This window comes from Phaethon lepturus, unplaced genomic scaffold, assembly GCF_000687285.1.
Source record: "Phaethon lepturus isolate BGI_N335 unplaced genomic scaffold, ASM68728v1 scaffold17499, whole genome shotgun sequence".
Taxonomy (NCBI): domain Eukaryota; kingdom Metazoa; phylum Chordata; class Aves; order Phaethontiformes; family Phaethontidae; genus Phaethon; species Phaethon lepturus.
In genome coordinates this window covers 23,625-42,130 of record NW_010561416.1, presented here as the reverse complement: position 1 = coordinate 42,130, position 18,506 = coordinate 23,625, and the positions used below count along the sequence as shown (strand labels likewise).

Below are 18,506 nucleotides of genomic sequence, written 5' to 3'. Positions count from 1 at the left end.
TAAAAGAGCCAAAGAACATTATCATTCAGCTTCTTGCACTCATGCCATGTAATGAGCAATTAGAGCAGCAGTAGGGTCACTTGGGGAAAAGCAGTCAGATCTCCTGAATGGGCCAGCGGTGGGAAGAGCTCAGGGTGAGAAAAAAGAGTTTGAAGACCCTCCTGGGGCTGTACAGTAAATTGCACATATGAGCTCCTCCCAGCATAGTGATATGAATACAGACCCCTCTCTTGACATAAGCTCAGCTCCTGCCCTGTGGTTTTCTTCAAAGGGTGCAAGCGGACTGTGATGTGTTCAGAGCCAGGTGAGGGCAATGGAAGGTGTTAAACTGCCGGGCTGGGTCCACCTGGATGCTTCAGGAATTTCTGATCCCAGATGGCCCCACAATTTAAAAGGGCGAGGGTCAGAGCAGCTGCTTTGTGGTCCTTAGCAAGAGAGCAGGATGGGTGTTGCAGGGCAGTCTAGGACTGTGTTTGGAGCTATGCTCTTCTGGGGGTTCCTTGGTCCTTTTGCTTTGCTTGTGGAGGCTCAGGGTAGTGTTTTTTCTGATCCTACTCTGCTGGCTTGTGGCCAAGGAAGCTTGCAGCTCACCTTACCTCCAGGCTGGGAAAGGAATGCTTCCTTTGTGCTGACTACTTGGGGTAAGTGAGGGGGGTGTCAAGGGGTTTCTTACTGCTGATATCTTGGCACAGTGCAGAGGTATGCCTGGAATGAGGAGAAAGGGGCAGGTTTTGATGTGAAGTGTTGTCTAACAGCTTCAGTGCATCTTGTGTAACCGGGGGGCTGTTTATGTGACCAGCAGTCAAGGGTTTTGGTGGAGTGCTGTGCCTGGATCTAGGCAGCCCTTGCTATGCGGTTTGCTCGCACACCCCTGCTGGCCCAGGCCCTAATACTGGCTAGGAGGCTAGGAACTTGTCTCCTACAGAAAGGTAGGATTGTAGTGGACCTTATCCTCAATGTGGGATGGTGAAGCCCTTGCTGCTGTCTTCTCTCTCCCTAGATACTGAGGGGAAGGCACATGCTCTGCAGAATGACTCTGACTGTGGGCTCACGGTATATGGGACTTCAGATGGTTCCAGGAAAGTATTGGCCTCCTATACTGGCTGTTATGTCTTTGAATGGGTGAGTGACCTTAGGGGTTCTGCTTGGACTGTGGCTGCTGCTGCTCTGGCTGCCCTGACTGGTGTGGCTCTCCCCCAGGATGGCAATTACCTCATGCTGGTTGGGCTTGAAGGAACAGATGCTGCTGGACAAAATGTTCTTCATGAAGAGAAGCTGCTCAGGTGCCCTGTGGACCTTCCTGGTAAGATTCTGACAGCTCCCTGGGAAACCTTACTTGTATCTTGTGGTGGTGAGTGTCTTTCCTTTTGGATGGCTGTTTCTAGTCAGTCTAGGGGCTGGGAAAGGGGACTTTCTGCTGTGTAGAAGACTCCCTAGAGAAAGGTTTGCACACAGGAGCCATCAATTTGCTGGGGACTTCTACCTCCTGTGCAGGGTCAGCAGGTGAATGTTTCTTGTGTCTCCTAGGCATATTCTGACTGCATGATTCCCTGCAAGTTCAAGGATTGAGCCAGAGACTAGGTACAATGATTTTCCTAACTACCAGAGTTAAACCAGAACACTTTATCTTGACAGATCCCTTGTAGTCCAGTCTCCTGTGTACAACTTCAGGGGGAGTCTCTGTTCCAGGGAAATGCAGGTCCCTTCTGAGCAGGCTTCCATGCCAGCTCCAGGCCATGTTTGACCCTCATCTGAGTCTAACTCTCCTTGATTTGTATACAGAGTCACAAACCAGGACATTTCTACCAGTGTCCTCTGTGTCTTTGTCCCCCTGCTCTTGTGCTTTAGCTGCAAACTCCTGCTGTTTCTTCCAGCCCTGGATGCTCCAAGCAGTGGTGTCTGTTCTGCTGTCCTCAGCCAAGACAGGCTGCCCTGTGCCTCCTTGCCTATCCACCAGGGAGACTGTGAAGTGCAAGGCTGCTGCTACGACCCTAGGGACAGGGTGAAGCCTTGTTACTTTGGTAACACAGGTAAGCTGAGCAATTGCCCTCCCTTCCTCCTGGAGGAGCTGGGATTCCTCACTTCCCTGGCAGACCAGGGTTGGTGTGTACTAGTCCTGCAGGTGGCTTAGGGCTATATTTTTTTTTTAGCTGCCGAGAATAGCGTGTCCCATTGAAGTGTCCAGCCCTTTCATGTGTATTGCAACAAACCTGGGTTTATGGCCAGGTGATGCTCTTAGAGCTGATTGCACTTGTCTTGCTGTGCTTAGCACTTGCTTTGGGGGTTACAGGCAGTAGAACTTGCAGGACTTGCTGGCCTTGTCTTTGCTGTGATGTTTGAGCCTCCTTTCCATCCCTCTTCTCTCTGAGCTCAAGACTAATTATATCCTTTCCTCCAGTGACAGCTCACTGCACACCAGATGGCCAGTTTTCCATTGCTGTCTCTCGGGATGTGACCCTGCCACCCATCATCCTGGACTCTGTCCAGCTGGCCAGTGGACATGGTACTGGCTGTGTCCCTGTTGTGAAAAACAGTGCCTTTGTTGTGTACCAGTTCCCACTCTCTGCCTGTGGCACCACTTTTCAGGTAAGAGCTGCAGCTGTCACTAGGTTGGAATAGCAGGAGCTTGCAGACCTGGAACAACCTGATGTGGCTTTGGCTACTTAATGGGTGCCTTACAGACTGCCAGAGGCCAAATGCTCTTCTCTAGCCTGGTGTTAATCCAGCTTGACTTTACTGCAGTGACAGTGCCTGGTCTGCCATTCCAGGTGACTGGAGACCAGGCCATATATGAGAATGAGTTGGTGGCATCCAGGGATGTGAAGACTGGGAGCCTCGGCTCTGTCACTAGGGATAGCACTTTCAGGTAATACTCTGGGGCTGGGACTGCTGGGTGCTACTGTGTTCAATGTCACTAGAGAAATTCCTGCTTGTCACAAGCTCTGAATTCACAACAGGGCACTGGAGTAGGCTAAGGACTGGTATGTCTCTAGTTAGTGGGAGTAAAGATGGTGCTGATCTGTGACAGTCTGCAGACTCAAATCAGAACTCTGAAGAGAATTTAAAGTATTTATTAAAAGGAAGTGTTGGAGGAAAGATTGGGGATAGGACTAATTAAAGCAGATATGTTGCCATCTTGGAGAAGGGAGATACCAGAGTGACGTTTATCTGCCTGATTTGGGGTTTTCCTGTCTCACCAGGTTACATGTCCGCTGTAGTTACTCCATCACTGGGAGCTTCATTCCCTTGAGTGTTCAGGTCTTCACATTGCCACCGCTCCCTGCTGTGTCCCAGCCAGGTCCTCTGTCCTTGGAGCTGCGTGTTTCCTCAGGTAGGAGAGGTTTGCAAGACTTGCTCAAGCATTTCTGTGCAGGGCTCTGGTCTCTTGAGTAATAACAGTATTGATGGGTGAACCTGGCACTGATTCTTCCCTGACATGGTGGGAACTCACTGATGTGGCTATAAAGGATGGTCTCAGGTCACCTCTTGCTGTTTGTTCCTGCTCTAAATTGGCTCTTGGGTTTCTTCTGTCCCAGATGGAAGCTATACTTCCTACTATACTGACAGTGACTATCCTGTTGTGAAGACTCTGAGAGATCCTGTTTATGCAGAAGTCAAGATCCTTCAGAGAACAGATCCAGACCTGGTTTTGGTCCTGCACCACTGCTGGGCCACACCAAGTACCAATCCCCAGCAACAGCTGCAGTGGCCTATTTTGGTGGATGGGTAAGTGACTTGTAAATAGCTTTAGGTCAGGGGAATGACTCACACTTTTTTCACTGCTGGCCTCTTCTCAGGTGCCCTTATGCAGGGGACAACTATCAGACACAGCTGGTGCCTCTGAGTCTGACCTCAGGACTACTGTTCCCCTCTCATTACCAGCGTTTCAGCTTCTACACGTTCACCTTTGTGGACTCCACTTCCCAAGAGATGCTCTCTGGGCTGGTAAGATCCTGCTCTGATTGCCTAGCTTCCTACTGAGGACAAGTAACATGTGTGAGCAATAAGAACCACTTCATAACTATGACACTCTTGGCCTTCTGGGGGGGCAGGGGCAGGCACACAAAGACTAGGAAAATCCCCTCCTAGAACAGGAGGGGAGAGGCTGATGCAGGAATCTCTTTATTCCTTGAGACAAATGTGGTACAGTTCAGATGCATTACTGGAGGGATGTGACAGAAAATGAGACTACTGAAAGGGTAGGTCTACTTAAGCAAGTGCTAGCTTGCTGCCTAAGCTGTTCTGTGGAACTAGCTTAGGGTGTGTGCTCTAACTATGCTAATCAATATTCTCTAAACTAAATTTCTTGGCAAAAATTACTTGGAAATAGCTTTTGGTACCTGGGAAGCATCTGGGCTCTGAATCTCATGAGCTTCTGACTGGTTAATTCACATGAAGTTCACCATGCCTTGTGCTGTTTGCTCAGCACTCCTGGGATCAATTAATCATAGATAGTTTGGGTTGAAGGGACCTTTAAAGGTCATCTAGTCCAACCTGCCCTGCAATGAGCCAGGACATCTTCAACTAGATCAGGTTGCTCAGAGCCCCATCCAACCTGACCTTGAATGTTTCCAGAAATGGGGCATCTACTGCCTCTCTGGGCAACTTGTGCCAGTGTTTCACTGTCTTCATTGTGAAAAATTAATAGTCAAAACTGGCCCCAGCTGTTTCTAGCAGTGGTCACTGTGTAGTGGTGCTTGGACAGTTGTCTTGTGTGCCAGGGAGAAGTACTGTAATGCCAGATCTGACACAGTTTGAAGGTGTATGGCAAAGGTATGTGCTGGTTTCACCTGGGATTAATTGTCTTCATAGAAGCTAGTATGAGGCTATGTTTTGGATTTGGGATAAAAATAATGTTGATAACATACTGATGTTTTCAGTTGCTGCTAAGCAGTCAAGGACTGCTCAGCTTCTCATGCTGGTCCACCAGTGTGGAGGTGGGGGGTGCATGGGAAGCTGGGAGAGGACACAGCCAAGACAGCTGATCCAAACTGGCCAAAGGAGTATGCCATACCATATGCTGCATGATATACATTGTGCTCAGTATACAAAGCTGGAGGAAGGGGGGGCACGATCGGAGTTATGGTGTTTGTCTTCCTAAGTAACCCTTGGGTTACTTGGGAAGTTATGGAGCCCTGCTTTCCTGGAGATGGCTGAACACCTGCCTGCTGATGGGAAGTGGTGAATGAATTCCTTGTTTTGCTTTGCTTACATACGTGGCTTTTGCTTTACCTATTAAACTGTCTCTTTACCTATTAAACTGTCTCAACCCACGAATTTTCTCACATTTACTCTTCCCATTTTCTCCCCTATCCCACCCGGGGGGAGTGAGCTAGTGGCTGCGTGGTGCTTGGCTGCTGGCTGGGGTTAACCCACGAGAAGGTACCAAAGCTGCCTGGCAGCAGAGGGCTCCAAGGCTCCAGGCTGCGTGCGAAGGAAGCCAAAGCAATCTTTCTGCCTTCTCCCTTCTGTGACCGGGTGCACTGGGTCTGGCTGCAGCAGAGTTAACTTCTCACAGCAGCCCGTATGGTGCTGTGTTTTTTGGATTTGTGCCTAAAACACTGTTGATAACACACCAATGTTCTAGCTATTTGCTGAATAGTGCTTGCATAGCATCAAGCCTTTTTGTCCTAGATATGCTGTTTCTCAATGACAAGTGAGTAGGCATGGGTAGGCTAGAAGCTGAGAGGCAGCACAGCTGCAACAGCTGACCCAAATTGGCTAAAGGGATATTCCATGCTGTATGATGTCATGCTCAGCAGTAAACACTGGAGGATTTTTGTCTTCAATTACTGATGCCCAGCCAGTCTCTGAGCATCAGCTACCACTTGTGGGAGTGGGGTGGGTGATTTGCCTTTGCATCACTTGTGCTTTGGTTTTTTTCTTCCCTCTCCTCTGCTTATCAAATTGTCTTTCTCTCTCCAGCCACAGACTTTCTTGCTTTTGCTCTTCCTATTCTCTCCCCACTCTGCTGGGGCAGGTTGGGGGAAGTGAAGAAGTGGCTGTGTTGGTGCTTAGCTGCTGGCCAGGGTCAATGCACCACACCAGGATATCAGCTGAGTGATTCCAAGCTGTGTCCCATTCTTTCTAGGTGTACCTGCACTGCAGTGCTTCAGTATGCCACCGGTCTGTACAGGAGTCCTGCACCACCACTTGTCCTGCTAGAGCCAGTAAGTGTCCTAGGCTTCCTGCTTTCCCATTTAAAGGGGGAAACCAGGGACTAGCCTCTAAGCTGGGGTGTAGGGGGACATGGGGGCTATGGACTAGTTCCCTAGAGCCATGGACAGCTTGACAAGGCATTTCCTGCTCCTTTCCACTGAGGAAGGGCCCTTGTCCTTAGGCCAAAAAAGCAGAGGTTTTCATAGGCTCTTAATTCTGTGACTCACATGAAAGGCTTGGCCTTCAGAGCTTCTTCAGAGCTAGGTGTTGAAGCTCACCTAGACAGTTTGACCTTCAGGGCTACACTTCTCACCTAAGACCTTCATATTGCTCTGTAGGGGGTAAAAGGAGTGCTGAGCATCCTCTTCAGGATGGTGCCTCCCATGTCTCTAGCAAAGGCCCTGTGATTTTCCTCCAGGATGAGCTAAGATGGGACACAGCCAAGGATGGCCTTGGTAAGCATGCCAGCCCAGCTTAGCCAGGCTTGGGAAGGGGCTGGGCTAAATCTTTCCTGCAGAAAGACTGAGGCCCTAAGGCACTCCTGTGCCTCACTGGGGGTGTTAACTGGGGCCCCTCTCCCCACAGGAGCAGCTATGTATGCTGCAGCCCTCTGGGCTCTGGAGTTTGCTGCTGTGGCAACTGGAGCAGCTCTGTGCATGGTGCTCGTGGCTGCTGTGCTCTGGCGAAGGAAGGTGCCTGTAACGCATGAAATCAATATATTGCAATAAAGTGGCTGTCAATCCCACTTGGTCTGTGGGACTCCTTCTCCCTGGCCCAGAGCACACAGGGTTGAAGAGGAGTGTGTCTTGGAGACCCTGGCTGCAAGCCTTTGTTTGCAAGACCAAAATTATCCTGGTGGCTGAGAGAGCTTTCCAAATACTGGTTTTTCCTCAATCCATCTCACTTTCTGGCTATTATTCTGCTCTGGGATTAGTATTAACTGCTGCTGTCAAGAGGGAGCCCTTGTCGCAGCCTGGGCTGCTGGGAAGCTGCGGACTGAGACAGGAGTGATGCTGGGTGGTGTCTGCATTTCTGTCAGTGGCTAAGGTGGCCTTCAAAATACTTACCTTGGCTCCTCTCAAACAGAGTAGAAGTGCAGCAAAACTAATTAAAAGCAAATCCTGCAGCTGCTTCTCCTTTGGGGGTGCAGAGCTGGTATTTGACTGTGCAGAATTGCCCTCTTGCCCCTGAGCTCACTAGGTAAGTCAGGGCTGTGCTCATGTGGCAGGACTTGGAGGCAGGCATGGCAAAGCGCTACACAAATGGGCCTTCCTAATGATGCTGCACATGAACCTACCTATCTTGCCCTGGAAACAAAAAGGGCAGGTGGATTTTATTTTTTCTGGAGGATGAGAACAGGGAAAGTTTGTTCTAACTGAGAAAAATCAAAGGGCCTTGGTGGTTTGAACTTCAGGAAAAAATTCAAACTTGATTTAAAGATTAATCTTGAACTTTCATGCAAGAGCAGACAGGGGTCCTCAAAGCTCTTGGATTAAAGTTAATTTGACACCACTATTGGTATCACAGTGCCATGGATGTGTGCTTTTTTGACATGAGAAATAAAACTTCCTGTTCTGAGCATCAGGAGCAGTTTAGTGTGGTGTGGTCAGTCTCAGCAACTGAGCAGGGTCATTCTCAGCTTCCTGAGGTCCTGGGCAAAAACAGTCCAGCAAACCTCTCCTGATGGTGGAGGGGGAAAGGGGCTTTATCCCCCCCTTTCCTGCCCAGGCTGGGGGAGGTCTGGTTCTTGCACTGAGATTCCCTTATAGCTGATGGGGTAGTCCTTGAGCAAGTATACTTGATGGGAAGGGAAAATATTTATCTTTTTCTTCCCTACAGGCTTGATTAGAAATTCCCCCTGTTAAAAGGTAGGGAAGTAGTCTTAATCGTACTGCTTAGGTTCTTGTAAAGAGGAAGAGCAGCTCTTACATGGAAGCAAAGAGGAAGCAAAGAGGTGAACAGTATCTTGCTTGAAGTAGCAGATATTGTTCTACTTAATGGGCTTCTGCCCATACTGTGTGGTTGGAAGGTGTTAACAGGTGGTAGGAACTGCTTTTTAACTCCTTCCTTACTCCAACAAGAAATTTCAGGAATTGTCTTACAATGCTCTTATTTTTCTAGAACTGCTCTTCCCTGCTACTTCAGGATAACTAGTGCTCTTAGACTTGCTGGTTTTTAAAATCTAGTCAGAAGAAAAGATGAGACTCCTCCAAGTTGCATGGTGGGAGGGTGAAGGAGATCACAGGCTGGAGAAATCATCATCTGGAGATGGGTCAAACAGCCTCCTCTTTTAGGGAGTGCCTCTGGCAACTGAATGGCCTTGGTACAGGCACTGGGAAAGCAGAGTATAAACTCATAATGTGCCTTATGACAAGTCTTAGCAGCTGTTTAATGTTAATTAACTGGGCAATTAGAGGAGTAATATAGACCACACCTTTTCAGTACACCAGGCAGGGTGCTCTGGCACTGCTCTTAACTGTGTGCTAGCCAAGATCTGAGCAGCTTCCTGGCTGCTGCTGGAGTCTGCCCATGCCTCAGTAAGGCAGACAAAAATATTTGCTTGGAGAGCTTAGATGCCTGTATGGAGGCTGAAGGAGCTATGCGAGGCAAGCTGCTGCCTGCTGCCCTCCATGGGGCTGCTCAGCTGTCCCAGAGTGGCAGGGAGCTCTGGGCATGTGTCTGGGGATCTGGTAGATCCCCCTGCAGGGAGCGTTCCTTCTGGTGCAGAGCTGGACCTTGCTTGGTGTAGGGCACATGCAGTGATAAGTGGAGGTGGGTGAGCAGAGAAGTGAATTTAATTCCCTTATCCATCTTGTGGGAAGTTTTCTGTACTTCAGGCTTGTTGTTTGGTCCTTAGCAGGAGAGGATGGGCATGAGCAGCAGCGGGATGCAAATCGTCTGCGTGAAGCCTAGCTTTGGCCCTGCACTAGTGCAACATGGATGGTTCTTCCTCTGGTGCATGGTCCCCTCTTCCAAGCCTGTTCTTTTCCACTGGGGTCTTAGTGGCTTTCATTGCTTTGTTCTGTGGTTTTCTCTCCTGCAAATGTATACTCTTCCTTCTACCTTCACAGGTTGGATTTCTGTGGGTTTTTTCCCCTAGGCCTCTACTTTAGTCTCTCTGACATTACTTTCTTTTGAGGAACTGCAGGTGACTTCTTGTGTCAGCACCCTCTTTAGCTCCACTCTGTGCTGCCTGGTGTTACAGCTGAACTAAAGGTGGTGGGGGTTGCTGTAGACTTTGGCTTAGGCTCCTGCAGCTGAAGGCAAGCTGGTCTGTCCAGGAGGGTGCTGTGGGCTGTGAGTGAAGGAGAAGCTGTGGAAGAGCAGTCCTGAGGCCAGCCAGTACCTGCCAGCTGAGGCTGTTGTGCAGTGCTGCTAACAAACCACCCTTTCAGGAAGGAACCCTGATGCCGAGACACCTTGTCCCCAGTGCCTTCACCCTCTTCCTCTGGAAGTGGCGTGTACTGCCCTGTCTGCCCGCTCCGTGGCTTTGGAAGCAAAGCCCAGCAACAGCACCTAGCATGGGGCTGCTCAAAATGGACATCTATGCTCAGCTGTAGCTGAACTTCCCAAAGGCCCTCCTCGCTCTCACCATCTCTGAGAACAAACTTGTTTCTTTGCCAGAGCTAAAGCAGTTCTTTAAAAGCTTGGAGGCAGCCATTCCTTTCTTGACCAGCTATGTACACCTGAAGCGTTAAATGTGTGGCAGTTGCTATGCTACAGCCCAGGTGTTCATTAATAAAATATTTGAAAACAATTATCATAATAGTGATGCTTTTATTACATTTCTTATGCTTGTATTACACTGCATTCTGGAATGGAGAACTATACAGTATGTTACATGTTATAAATAGATTTATTTCTGAAAATACATGGATATAGTTCATATAATGCTGTAATAAAAAAGAGTGCTAGTTCATTTTAGTTTAAAAAAACCCCCTATAATCTGAGTGGAAGTGGTGGGAACACCAGTTCATGATGCTACATCTTAAAATACTTTAAATGCAGTTTGCACTCATTCACATTCCTTATGGTTTCTGTGAAGCTGGAGGGAGGTATTGGGTCTGGCTGAGATGGAGTTAATTTTCCCCATAGCAGCCCTGTGCTGTGCTCTGCAGTGGTAGCTAGAGAGGTGTTGACAACACACCCGTGTTTTGGCTACTGCTGAGCAGTGCTTGCACAGCACCAAGGCTGCCTCTCCAACATTCCCCCCTCACCAGGGGGCAAGATTTTGGGAGGGGACACAGCCAGGACAGCTGACCCAGACTGACCAAAGGGATATTCCATACCATATGACATCTCAGCAATGAAAGGTAAGAGAAAGGAGGACGGAGGGCAGTCATTGTGACAACATTTGTCTTCCAGAGCAACCATTATGTGTACTGAAGCCCTACTTCCCAGGAAGGGGCTGAGCAGCACCTGCTCATGGGCAGTGGAGAATAAATCTTTCATTCTCCTTTGCTTCTGCACATGGCTTTTGCTTTATTAAATTGCCTTTATCTTGATCCATGAGGTTTTTTTTTTTTCCTACCTTATTTTCTCTTTTCCCTGCTCCCTGGTCCTGCTGAGGATGGGAGTGATAGAGTGGCTTGGTGGGCACCTGGCTTCCAGCCATGGTCAACCCACCACAAGGGATAATGGAGGGTGTAAGTTAGTGCAGGCTTTTAGTCCCCTGCGTTTATGGAGATATACAGACTATTCACAGAATAATCAAGTTATAAATCTTTCTAGCTTAAGATGAAGCTAGCAAGATACACAGTGAATAACCAAGTCCTGAAGCAGCAGCTACAACTGAAACGTTAAACACAGCACCTACTTTAGGGTGCTAACTTTGAGTCAGCATGGACCATTTTTATTTTTTTTAATTTGTTTGTTTTTTTGTTGTGAGATGCTAAGTAACAACCTTTCTGAGTACTTAGAGAACCAGGCCTGGGCTGCTGCCTTCACTCACCCCTGCAAACTACAGCTGCCCTGGGAGAGCGTGGCTGGGGTGCTTTGAATCTCAGAAGAGATCCTGCTCTGGTTTTGAGGACTCCAAGGGCTCCAGGTGAGCAAGGGGGAAGCATCTCTTACTGAGAGCCTAAGCCTGCTGAAGTTGATCCATTCCTGCCAGCTTCTCAAATCTTGGTTCCCAGGCAAGTTTGGGTTGGGGAGGGATTTTTAAACAGCAATTGCCTGAATTGCAACTACATTGTAATCTAGGGGATAGAATAATCTTTTAACAAGAGGCAAAGTTGGTCTATTAAAATCTTTACTCTGTGTGCTAACTCATAAGAGCTGGTGTGCAGAGAACACTGTAACCATGGGACCTTCAGAAGCATGCGCTGCCTCTCCCTTGAGTCTGGAATCAGTGGACATGGGGCAGTAAGGCAGACACCAAACACGGCCGTAGTGTTACACAGTCATTAATGTGGCCCAAAAGAGCAGCGGCTTATAAAGGATGTATGTATTTGAACGCCTCTTCCTTGCAGCTCTGCTCTCCCTCTTGCCTTTTCCCAGCAGAGGGGACAGGCTGAGCCATACAGCAGCATGTCTACCCCACCTACAGCCTCAGGCCCCCACCTGCAGAGCCAGAGGACTTAAATTGTAACTTAAAAGTAGGAATTCAAACCTGGTTTGCCCCCCAGAGATTGATAGCACAAGAGCTGGGCTGCCTGGTGAAGCTGAGTTGTTGCCTTGGATGCACCCTCCAGTCTCTCAGAAGGCTGATTCCCCCAGTGCCCCTCGCTCTGGTCTCTGCCGTGAGCCTGCACGGTGCCAAATTCTGCGTAGGGTAGCGCTGGAGTCAAGAGGCCTCTGCAGAAGGAGCAGGCCCACAGGATGAGAAGCTAGTGGTGGATTCAGGAATGGCCTCGTAGGAAGTGTGTGCTTTACAGACTCAGTTTTTCTGTTGGATTCCAGTAAAATGGCACAGCTGGCCAGATGCTGGAGGAGGAGCTGTGTTGAGGACAAGCAGAGACTGCTACTCAACCTCCCTAGAGGGAGGAGGCTGTCCTTCCAACAGCCACTTCTGCACCAGGCAAGGAGTCCCTGGCACTCTTCTAGATGCTGCTGTGTCCCATAAAGCTTCTTTATTTCAGCTGGAGAAAGTCCCCAGAAAGACATGCTAATTTAAAAGCTTCACTGTGTCAGGTAATTCTGTTCCTAACCCAGAGAGGAGGAAGAATTTCCAAATCTTACTTAAAACTCTCTGTTGGTTATGTAGCCAAGATGCTAACAGCAATTTTCATCTGTGGCTTGACTTCTATAAGTATACTTCAGTTTCAGGAGCAAAGCCATACATAGCTGAGCATGCATCTGTCCACAGACCCTTCTCAACCTCCCCCTTCCCTCTTTCCCTTCCAACGCTCAAATCGGAGCTGCTCTGTTGACAACTGTAGGATGCAGGTCGCACAAAGTAACCCCGGGGTTGCTGGTTTTGTGTCCGTTGACGTTCCCACTTTGCCTTTCTGAAACAGAAACACGCAGTGAATGTCAGAGATTAGAAAGGGTTTCTCTGCATTTAACCCGTGGGCTGAGTTGGGAAGGTGGAAGATGAGGCTGAGCCTGGTTCTCTTTTAGTCTTGATTACAGGCAGATTGTCTCTTTCCCAAGACATCTGGTTGGCTTATTATTTGGCAGTCTTTTGACTGACTGCAGATAAATGAATTTGCTGCTATACTTTTTGTAAAAAGCCTGCATGATGTAGCATATATGACTACAGATGCCTTTAAATTGTGGTGGTTCTTTTTTTAAAGAATGGGGGACTATTAAAATGGAGGTATATGGGCCAGTCAGTCCTCAGCTGCCATAAGTCTATATAATTTGAACTTCAAAAATCTGACTTGTTCCTGGCTTCACATGTTGGAGCGTGTCTGGATGAAGGAAAAGGACTGTCTCATTTCTGTGCTGAGAAGAGGGCAAAAAAACCCCCAGCCCAACCCACAAAGAATCACATGCTGCTCTACTTATTTTACCTTGTTCCATTTGACTTGGTATCAGAAAGGCCATATGTTTTCATTCTTTGTATTTTGCCCCAGAACGATCATGGAGTTCCTCTCAGTTTTCCTCAGCTCCGAAGACATAATATCTGGCCTTAACAAGTGGAAAAATACAATTAAAGTTGACAGCGGTCAGAACACATGGCTGTGTTTTTAGCATTAATACGTTGTGCATATGTACCCAACATCCAAGCTGCTTCCCCCTCTCCAGTTTGAAATTCCAAAACAGATGATGCCCAAATATTTGTGGCAGCATCCAGAACACCAGAGCGCTACAAAATGCAGCACTTGGCATGGAGTCACAATGTAATGGATGGACACGAGCATAATTTTGTTGAGAGCAACCAGTATTTTCTGCCTAGCTGGAAGCGAGGGAGAGAGACTGGTGGGTGAATGTCCCAGGGAAGTTAAAAATTCTGGCCTGAAGTAGTAAGTAGGAAATGAGACATTTTGAAGAACCACACTAAGCTAGCTGCTGCGGACTGTCTCCAGCTTAATTTTTTGTTCGTTATTTATTACATACAATTGAAATCAGGGTATTACATCCTGTTTGGTTGTAACGGCTTAGTTAGCTCAGACCTCCAGGACTTATGAAGGACAAACCTTTTGGAACACTTTTTAAAAATAGCTGCTGTTTAAGAAAGAAAAGCTGTAGTTTTGCGGTTTTTTAATGCAATATTTCAAAGCCATTTACAGAAAATAAATAGCTAATAGCTATTTACTTCAAATCTTTGATTTGAAAAAATTTTCAGCTCAAAGTCCTGGCTGATGCGCTGCAGACTCCTTGTTTTGCCAGCTACTAATTTGTTTTCTTTTTAATCTAAATGTTGTACAATTTTTTGTTCCGTTCAGCTCTTCATTATTTTACAATGGAACAGTCGAACTTCTGTCTTGATGTTATTCTTTAATTCTTTGGCTACTTCTCAACCCTGAGCACAGAGATCTCCCTTGGCAGTAATTTCCCATGTGAAGAGCAGCATTCAGACCTGGGTCTGAGGCTCTAGGGCCCTTGTCAGCCTTTGCTATACAATACTGAAGAAGGGTTTTTGTAACTTCAGAACTGCACTGTCCTTCCTAACTTACTTCACCCTAACCACAAAGCAGTCCTCATACAGCAGCAAGCTTTTGGTGGCTGTCAGACTGAAGCTAGCATCCTTACTGTGCACGATATTGTGATTTGAGGTCAGCTCCTTCCCACACAGCTGCATTAAAGCTGCAGCTCCCGTGGATACACAGATGGGTGTGCCTGCACAGGGAATACCAGGCTGGGATTGCCCAAAGCTTCCCAAATTGGATCCTGCCCTGGAAAGGGGTTGTGGATAGCATCAGAAAAGCTCCCGAGCACAACTGCTTTCATGGAGAAGGCTGTGTCTGCCAGGGCTGGAACAACTGCTGGGACAGTCTGCTTCCCAGCGGCAGCTACGGCAAGTAGCGGGAGACTGTACGTCTCGTCCGTTTGTCCTCAAAGGGAGCTGGGAAAAGTAAGGAAAAACTATGAAGGTGCTAATGCACCCCTCCTTGACCCTGTTTTTTTGAAGACTGTAACACCATTCTAGCCTGAGGCAACCTCACACATTCCGTAATGTCAGACGGAGTGGCAACATGCAGGGGATAAACTGATCAAGGTAGGCTCCTGCAGAATTTGCAGCCCAGCTTTCACCGGCCAGGCTGGATTCTCTCCTTACTGTTCAAAGCAGCATCAGACTGTAATTGTTTAACAAGGGCAAGTATTTGACTCTATGATGCTCCACTATCATTTGAGAAGAGTTTTCTGTCACTAAAACCAGTCACCGGCAAAAAGTTCTTGTCGTGGGGGGCATTTGAGCTGAAAGTAGGTTTCTTGCTCTTTGTGGAGGGATCATTCTGCAATGATTTGAGGAAGAAATATACTGTTACTGCCATAGGTCAGCTCCAGGTCTGTGTGCTGCTTAAGTTCATAGCACCATGATCAAGTCATTCATCAGCCTGTTCTGGCCCTTTGCACAAAATAGATGTTGCTTTGCAGGAGTAAATGTACTAGCAGGAAAAAGAAAATGAAATGAAAATCTGAGCCTGTTTAGAACAATGTATGACCAACCACCGAGTCTTGTGCCAGTATGTTTACCTTGGCAGGCCCCTCTCTCCCCCACTGGAAGAACCAAGTTCTCTCTCTACTATGGGAATTCTTTTGTAGATGTTAAAAAAAAAAAAAAAAAAAGACAGAAAAGAAAAACAAAACAACTACCCTGGAGCAGATCATTCATCATACGCAGAGTGGGAGCATGAAAGGGGATTTGCTTTGACCTAGTTACAAAAACAAAAACAAAGAGACTTTCTCTAATTGCCCAAATGACTCAAGTGGGACTGGGTGTCAAAAGCAACAAATCTCTGCTTCCTTCAGAGCTGTATGTTAATACAGGGCACCAGGTTCCAACCTGTTCCTGTTCAAGACTTTGGGAGATGTCTCTGAGCCCAAGGAAGCCCAGGTAAGCAAAAGGCAGCCAATTCTATATACCTGCATGTACAAACAGTACCAGGAGCCAGGAAAAACATGTTTCGTAAATTATAACAAAGACAGTGGCTTTAAATGCTGAGAGTATCAGGGCTTCAATGTTTGTTTTGCCAAGAGCTGCAGACAAGCAAGACTTTCTTGCTTTACCAACCTGGTACTGCTGTAGGAAGGGCCTGGCTTTCTGTCCAGCAACATTTGCAGGGCTCCGATTGATCCACTACCCCTAACTTTTTATTTCAAAGGAGTCTGAGGGCAACTATGCATCCAAAATGCCATAGGAGCGAGGTGCCCAGCTTTTCCAGGCACCAGTGAAAAGCCCCGTGTTGGTGCATTGCTATGGCAGGGTGTAGGGTAAAAAAAGCAAAGGCAAATACAGACCGGGCTGAGGAATAAGAGCTAGGAAGCAGGAAGAGAGGAAATGGAGGGGGACAAGGGGCATGAGTAGAGGCAAGGGTTTTATGTAGATATATGGGAGAAGAAAGTTAGCGAAAGAAAAGAGAAGGCCATTCATCAGCTGCAGAAAGCAGCCTGGAAAAATCAGCATACAAGACCTCTGGGGCTGCCCGATTACAGCCAGGTAAAAAGTCGCCCATTTGGCATCTCATTGTACAGCATTTCCATGACAGCAGTAGCTGCCCGGTACACCTGTGAAAGTAGCAAAAGCTACTTCTGTTAGGAGCTATTGGGCTGGCCCTGCATCGGAAGTACGTCGATTTAGCCAGCTGAGGACCTAGCCTGCAATTCTCGCCCAGGGAGCACTGGCAGTGTCCTCAGTGCTGCAGAGAGAGGGGCAAGCGGGAGGTTACGGAGACGGGACTTATCTGAACCCCAAATAAAGTCCCGGTTCCATTCAGGTTTAGAGGGAAGGTTCACAAGAGTTTGTATTTTTTCCCCAGCTGGTCCACCATCTATTTTAGAGGGAACTGTTTGATCTCTTTCTGTTTTGTGTTTCTTTCAGTTTCCCAAACAATAGGAGGAAGCTCGCCTGTTACGTGTGCTTGGGCCCCAACCAAGTTTTTCCCAGCTGGAAAAATCACTCCATGAACTACAGAGGGTTGGTTTTTTTTTCAGCAGTAATTACAAGATTCCCAGTCCCCTTATGCATCTTGTAAGGTAGGTACAGGCTGTCTAAGGGGAACAATGGGACATTCCTGAGTGCTTAAACAACTGCTGTTTCCCCACCATCGCCCCCTCCAAAACCCGAGGAGGGCTTAAGCACGTTTGAGCTGTTCTGCTCAAGGTTACTGAGACCTCAGCTGAAAAAACACAGGGAGGTGCCCAGCTCCATGTAAATACCCCTGCTTTGGTGAGTAACATACCTAGGCTCTTCCCATTACATGGTTATATACACAAACACCTCAAATTCACCAGACCAGCTGTGAGGACTAGGCGAGCGCACAGCGAGTATCTGTGCGAGGGATAGCTGGCAGCAGTCACCACCTCGAGTAGAGATGCACCACACAGTATAGCTCAGGCAGAGGCCAGGCCATAACTAGCCTGGTAGACAAACTTGCCCAAGGGACAAGCACGGATCTCTTAATAGAAAGGAGACCCCATGCTTGATCCAAATGTTCATCCACAGCAACAAGCGGGACCCACCCATGAGGACACACTCAGTGAGCTGTGTCTCCCTCTGACAGGCAACCTTCCCGCTGATCCCGACTGTCCCACCCCGTCACACACCAGATGAAAATATGGATTACCATTCCATTGGATGAAAGATGTTAAGATGGATGGAAAAAAGAGCATTAACTACAACTATAACGCTAGGAGGGAGCAGAAACACAAACAATTAGGCTATGGAATGGCTTTGACTGATTGCGAACATCCCCTTGCCCTGCTGGGGGTGAGCACCTTCTTTTGGGGACCCTAATGTTTCCATTATTCTCACACAGTTGGGATCTTGGAGCACCTGGGCACTAAGGAAGCAGATGGCTGTGCTGGCCAGGACCACCATATGCAATGGAGAGAAGGTAAAGAGGGGTCTTCTCTAGCCAGCAAGAACCAGGGCTAAATCTCTCATCACTTCCTCCTAACACTAAGTGAAAATCTTCCACAGCTCTTGTCTTACCTGTACAACTGTGGGCAAGACCTCTTCAGAGCAGCAGAGGACAGCCCCAGCTTGTTCTGGTTTCTCAGCCGTGTCTTCCTCATAAGATCTCTCATTCTCCCCCAAGCATGGCTCTCACGCTAGGGAGCAAAAACAAACCACAACTTGAGGAACCAGAGGCTAGTTGCTGGCAGACTTCATCTGGCCAACATACAATACTTCAGGGTACTCCAGGGTGGTGGGAAGAAGGGACCTTCTTTATTTTGGACTGATAGGAGTCAGGTCCCACAAAAGAATTTTTAACACCCTGCAATGATGACTGGTGGCCAGCCTGTACCTGTATAGGACACGATGAGACAGGATGGATCAACCATCATTAATACCATCCTTTTTGTATTTTACTTGGTAACATTTCCGTGTCCAGGACCCTGCTGTTCTTTCTGACCTAAGGTTTCAGAGAGTGAGGGCACTTTGCTGAGTAGCTGCCTAAAGGCACGTTTTACCTCATTGTTGTATTGTACTAAAGGAAAAGAAAAGATCACAGCTTGGTTTCCTACCACGGGGAGGGGGGGCCCGAGGTCGGGCTTTACAACAAAAACAACCCAAAAAACCACCTTGTCTCCCCTCTCATTTCTATTAGGCCAGGTGCATTAGTATCAGCCCTTTTCAAGGTGGTGATTTTTGTTGACTGTAAATTAGAAGAGATCAAGCTTTTGTTTCCCTGTCACGTCTACAAGCCCCAGCTCCTGGGCACTTACATTTGAAATGCTAATAGAGATTATCAGGAGGTCAGGGAGTCTCAGGAGACACGCGCCCACCCCACCGC

General features: G+C 47.8%; 2 protein-coding genes across 2 annotated transcripts in view; one reads left to right on the top strand and one right to left on the bottom strand.

Moving 5' to 3' along the window:
• The first annotated feature begins 442 nt into the window (after nt 1–442).
• On the top strand, nt 443–17,348 carry LOC104626157 (zona pellucida sperm-binding protein 4-like). The gene is made up of 13 exons (XM_010294005.1): nt 443–641; nt 1,001–1,122; nt 1,201–1,303; nt 1,875–2,030; nt 2,399–2,586; nt 2,769–2,866; nt 3,201–3,331; nt 3,537–3,726; nt 3,798–3,945; nt 6,092–6,170; nt 6,498–6,614; nt 6,748–6,857; nt 17,271–17,348. The coding sequence occupies exons 1-13, from the start codon at nt 443–445 to the stop codon at nt 17,346–17,348; spliced, it is 1,719 nt and encodes a 572-aa protein (XP_010292307.1).
• A 349-nt stretch (nt 17,349–17,697) lies between these two features.
• LOC104626156 overlaps nt 17,698–18,506 on the bottom strand; it is a gene marked incomplete at its 5' end in the record, with an annotated part of 14,833 nt that continues 14,024 nt past the window's right edge. The window contains one exon of the mRNA XM_010294004.1: nt 17,698–17,820. Within this exon, the coding sequence (XP_010292306.1) occupies nt 17,698–17,820 (123 nt within the window). The remainder of the gene's footprint in view (nt 17,821–18,506) is intronic.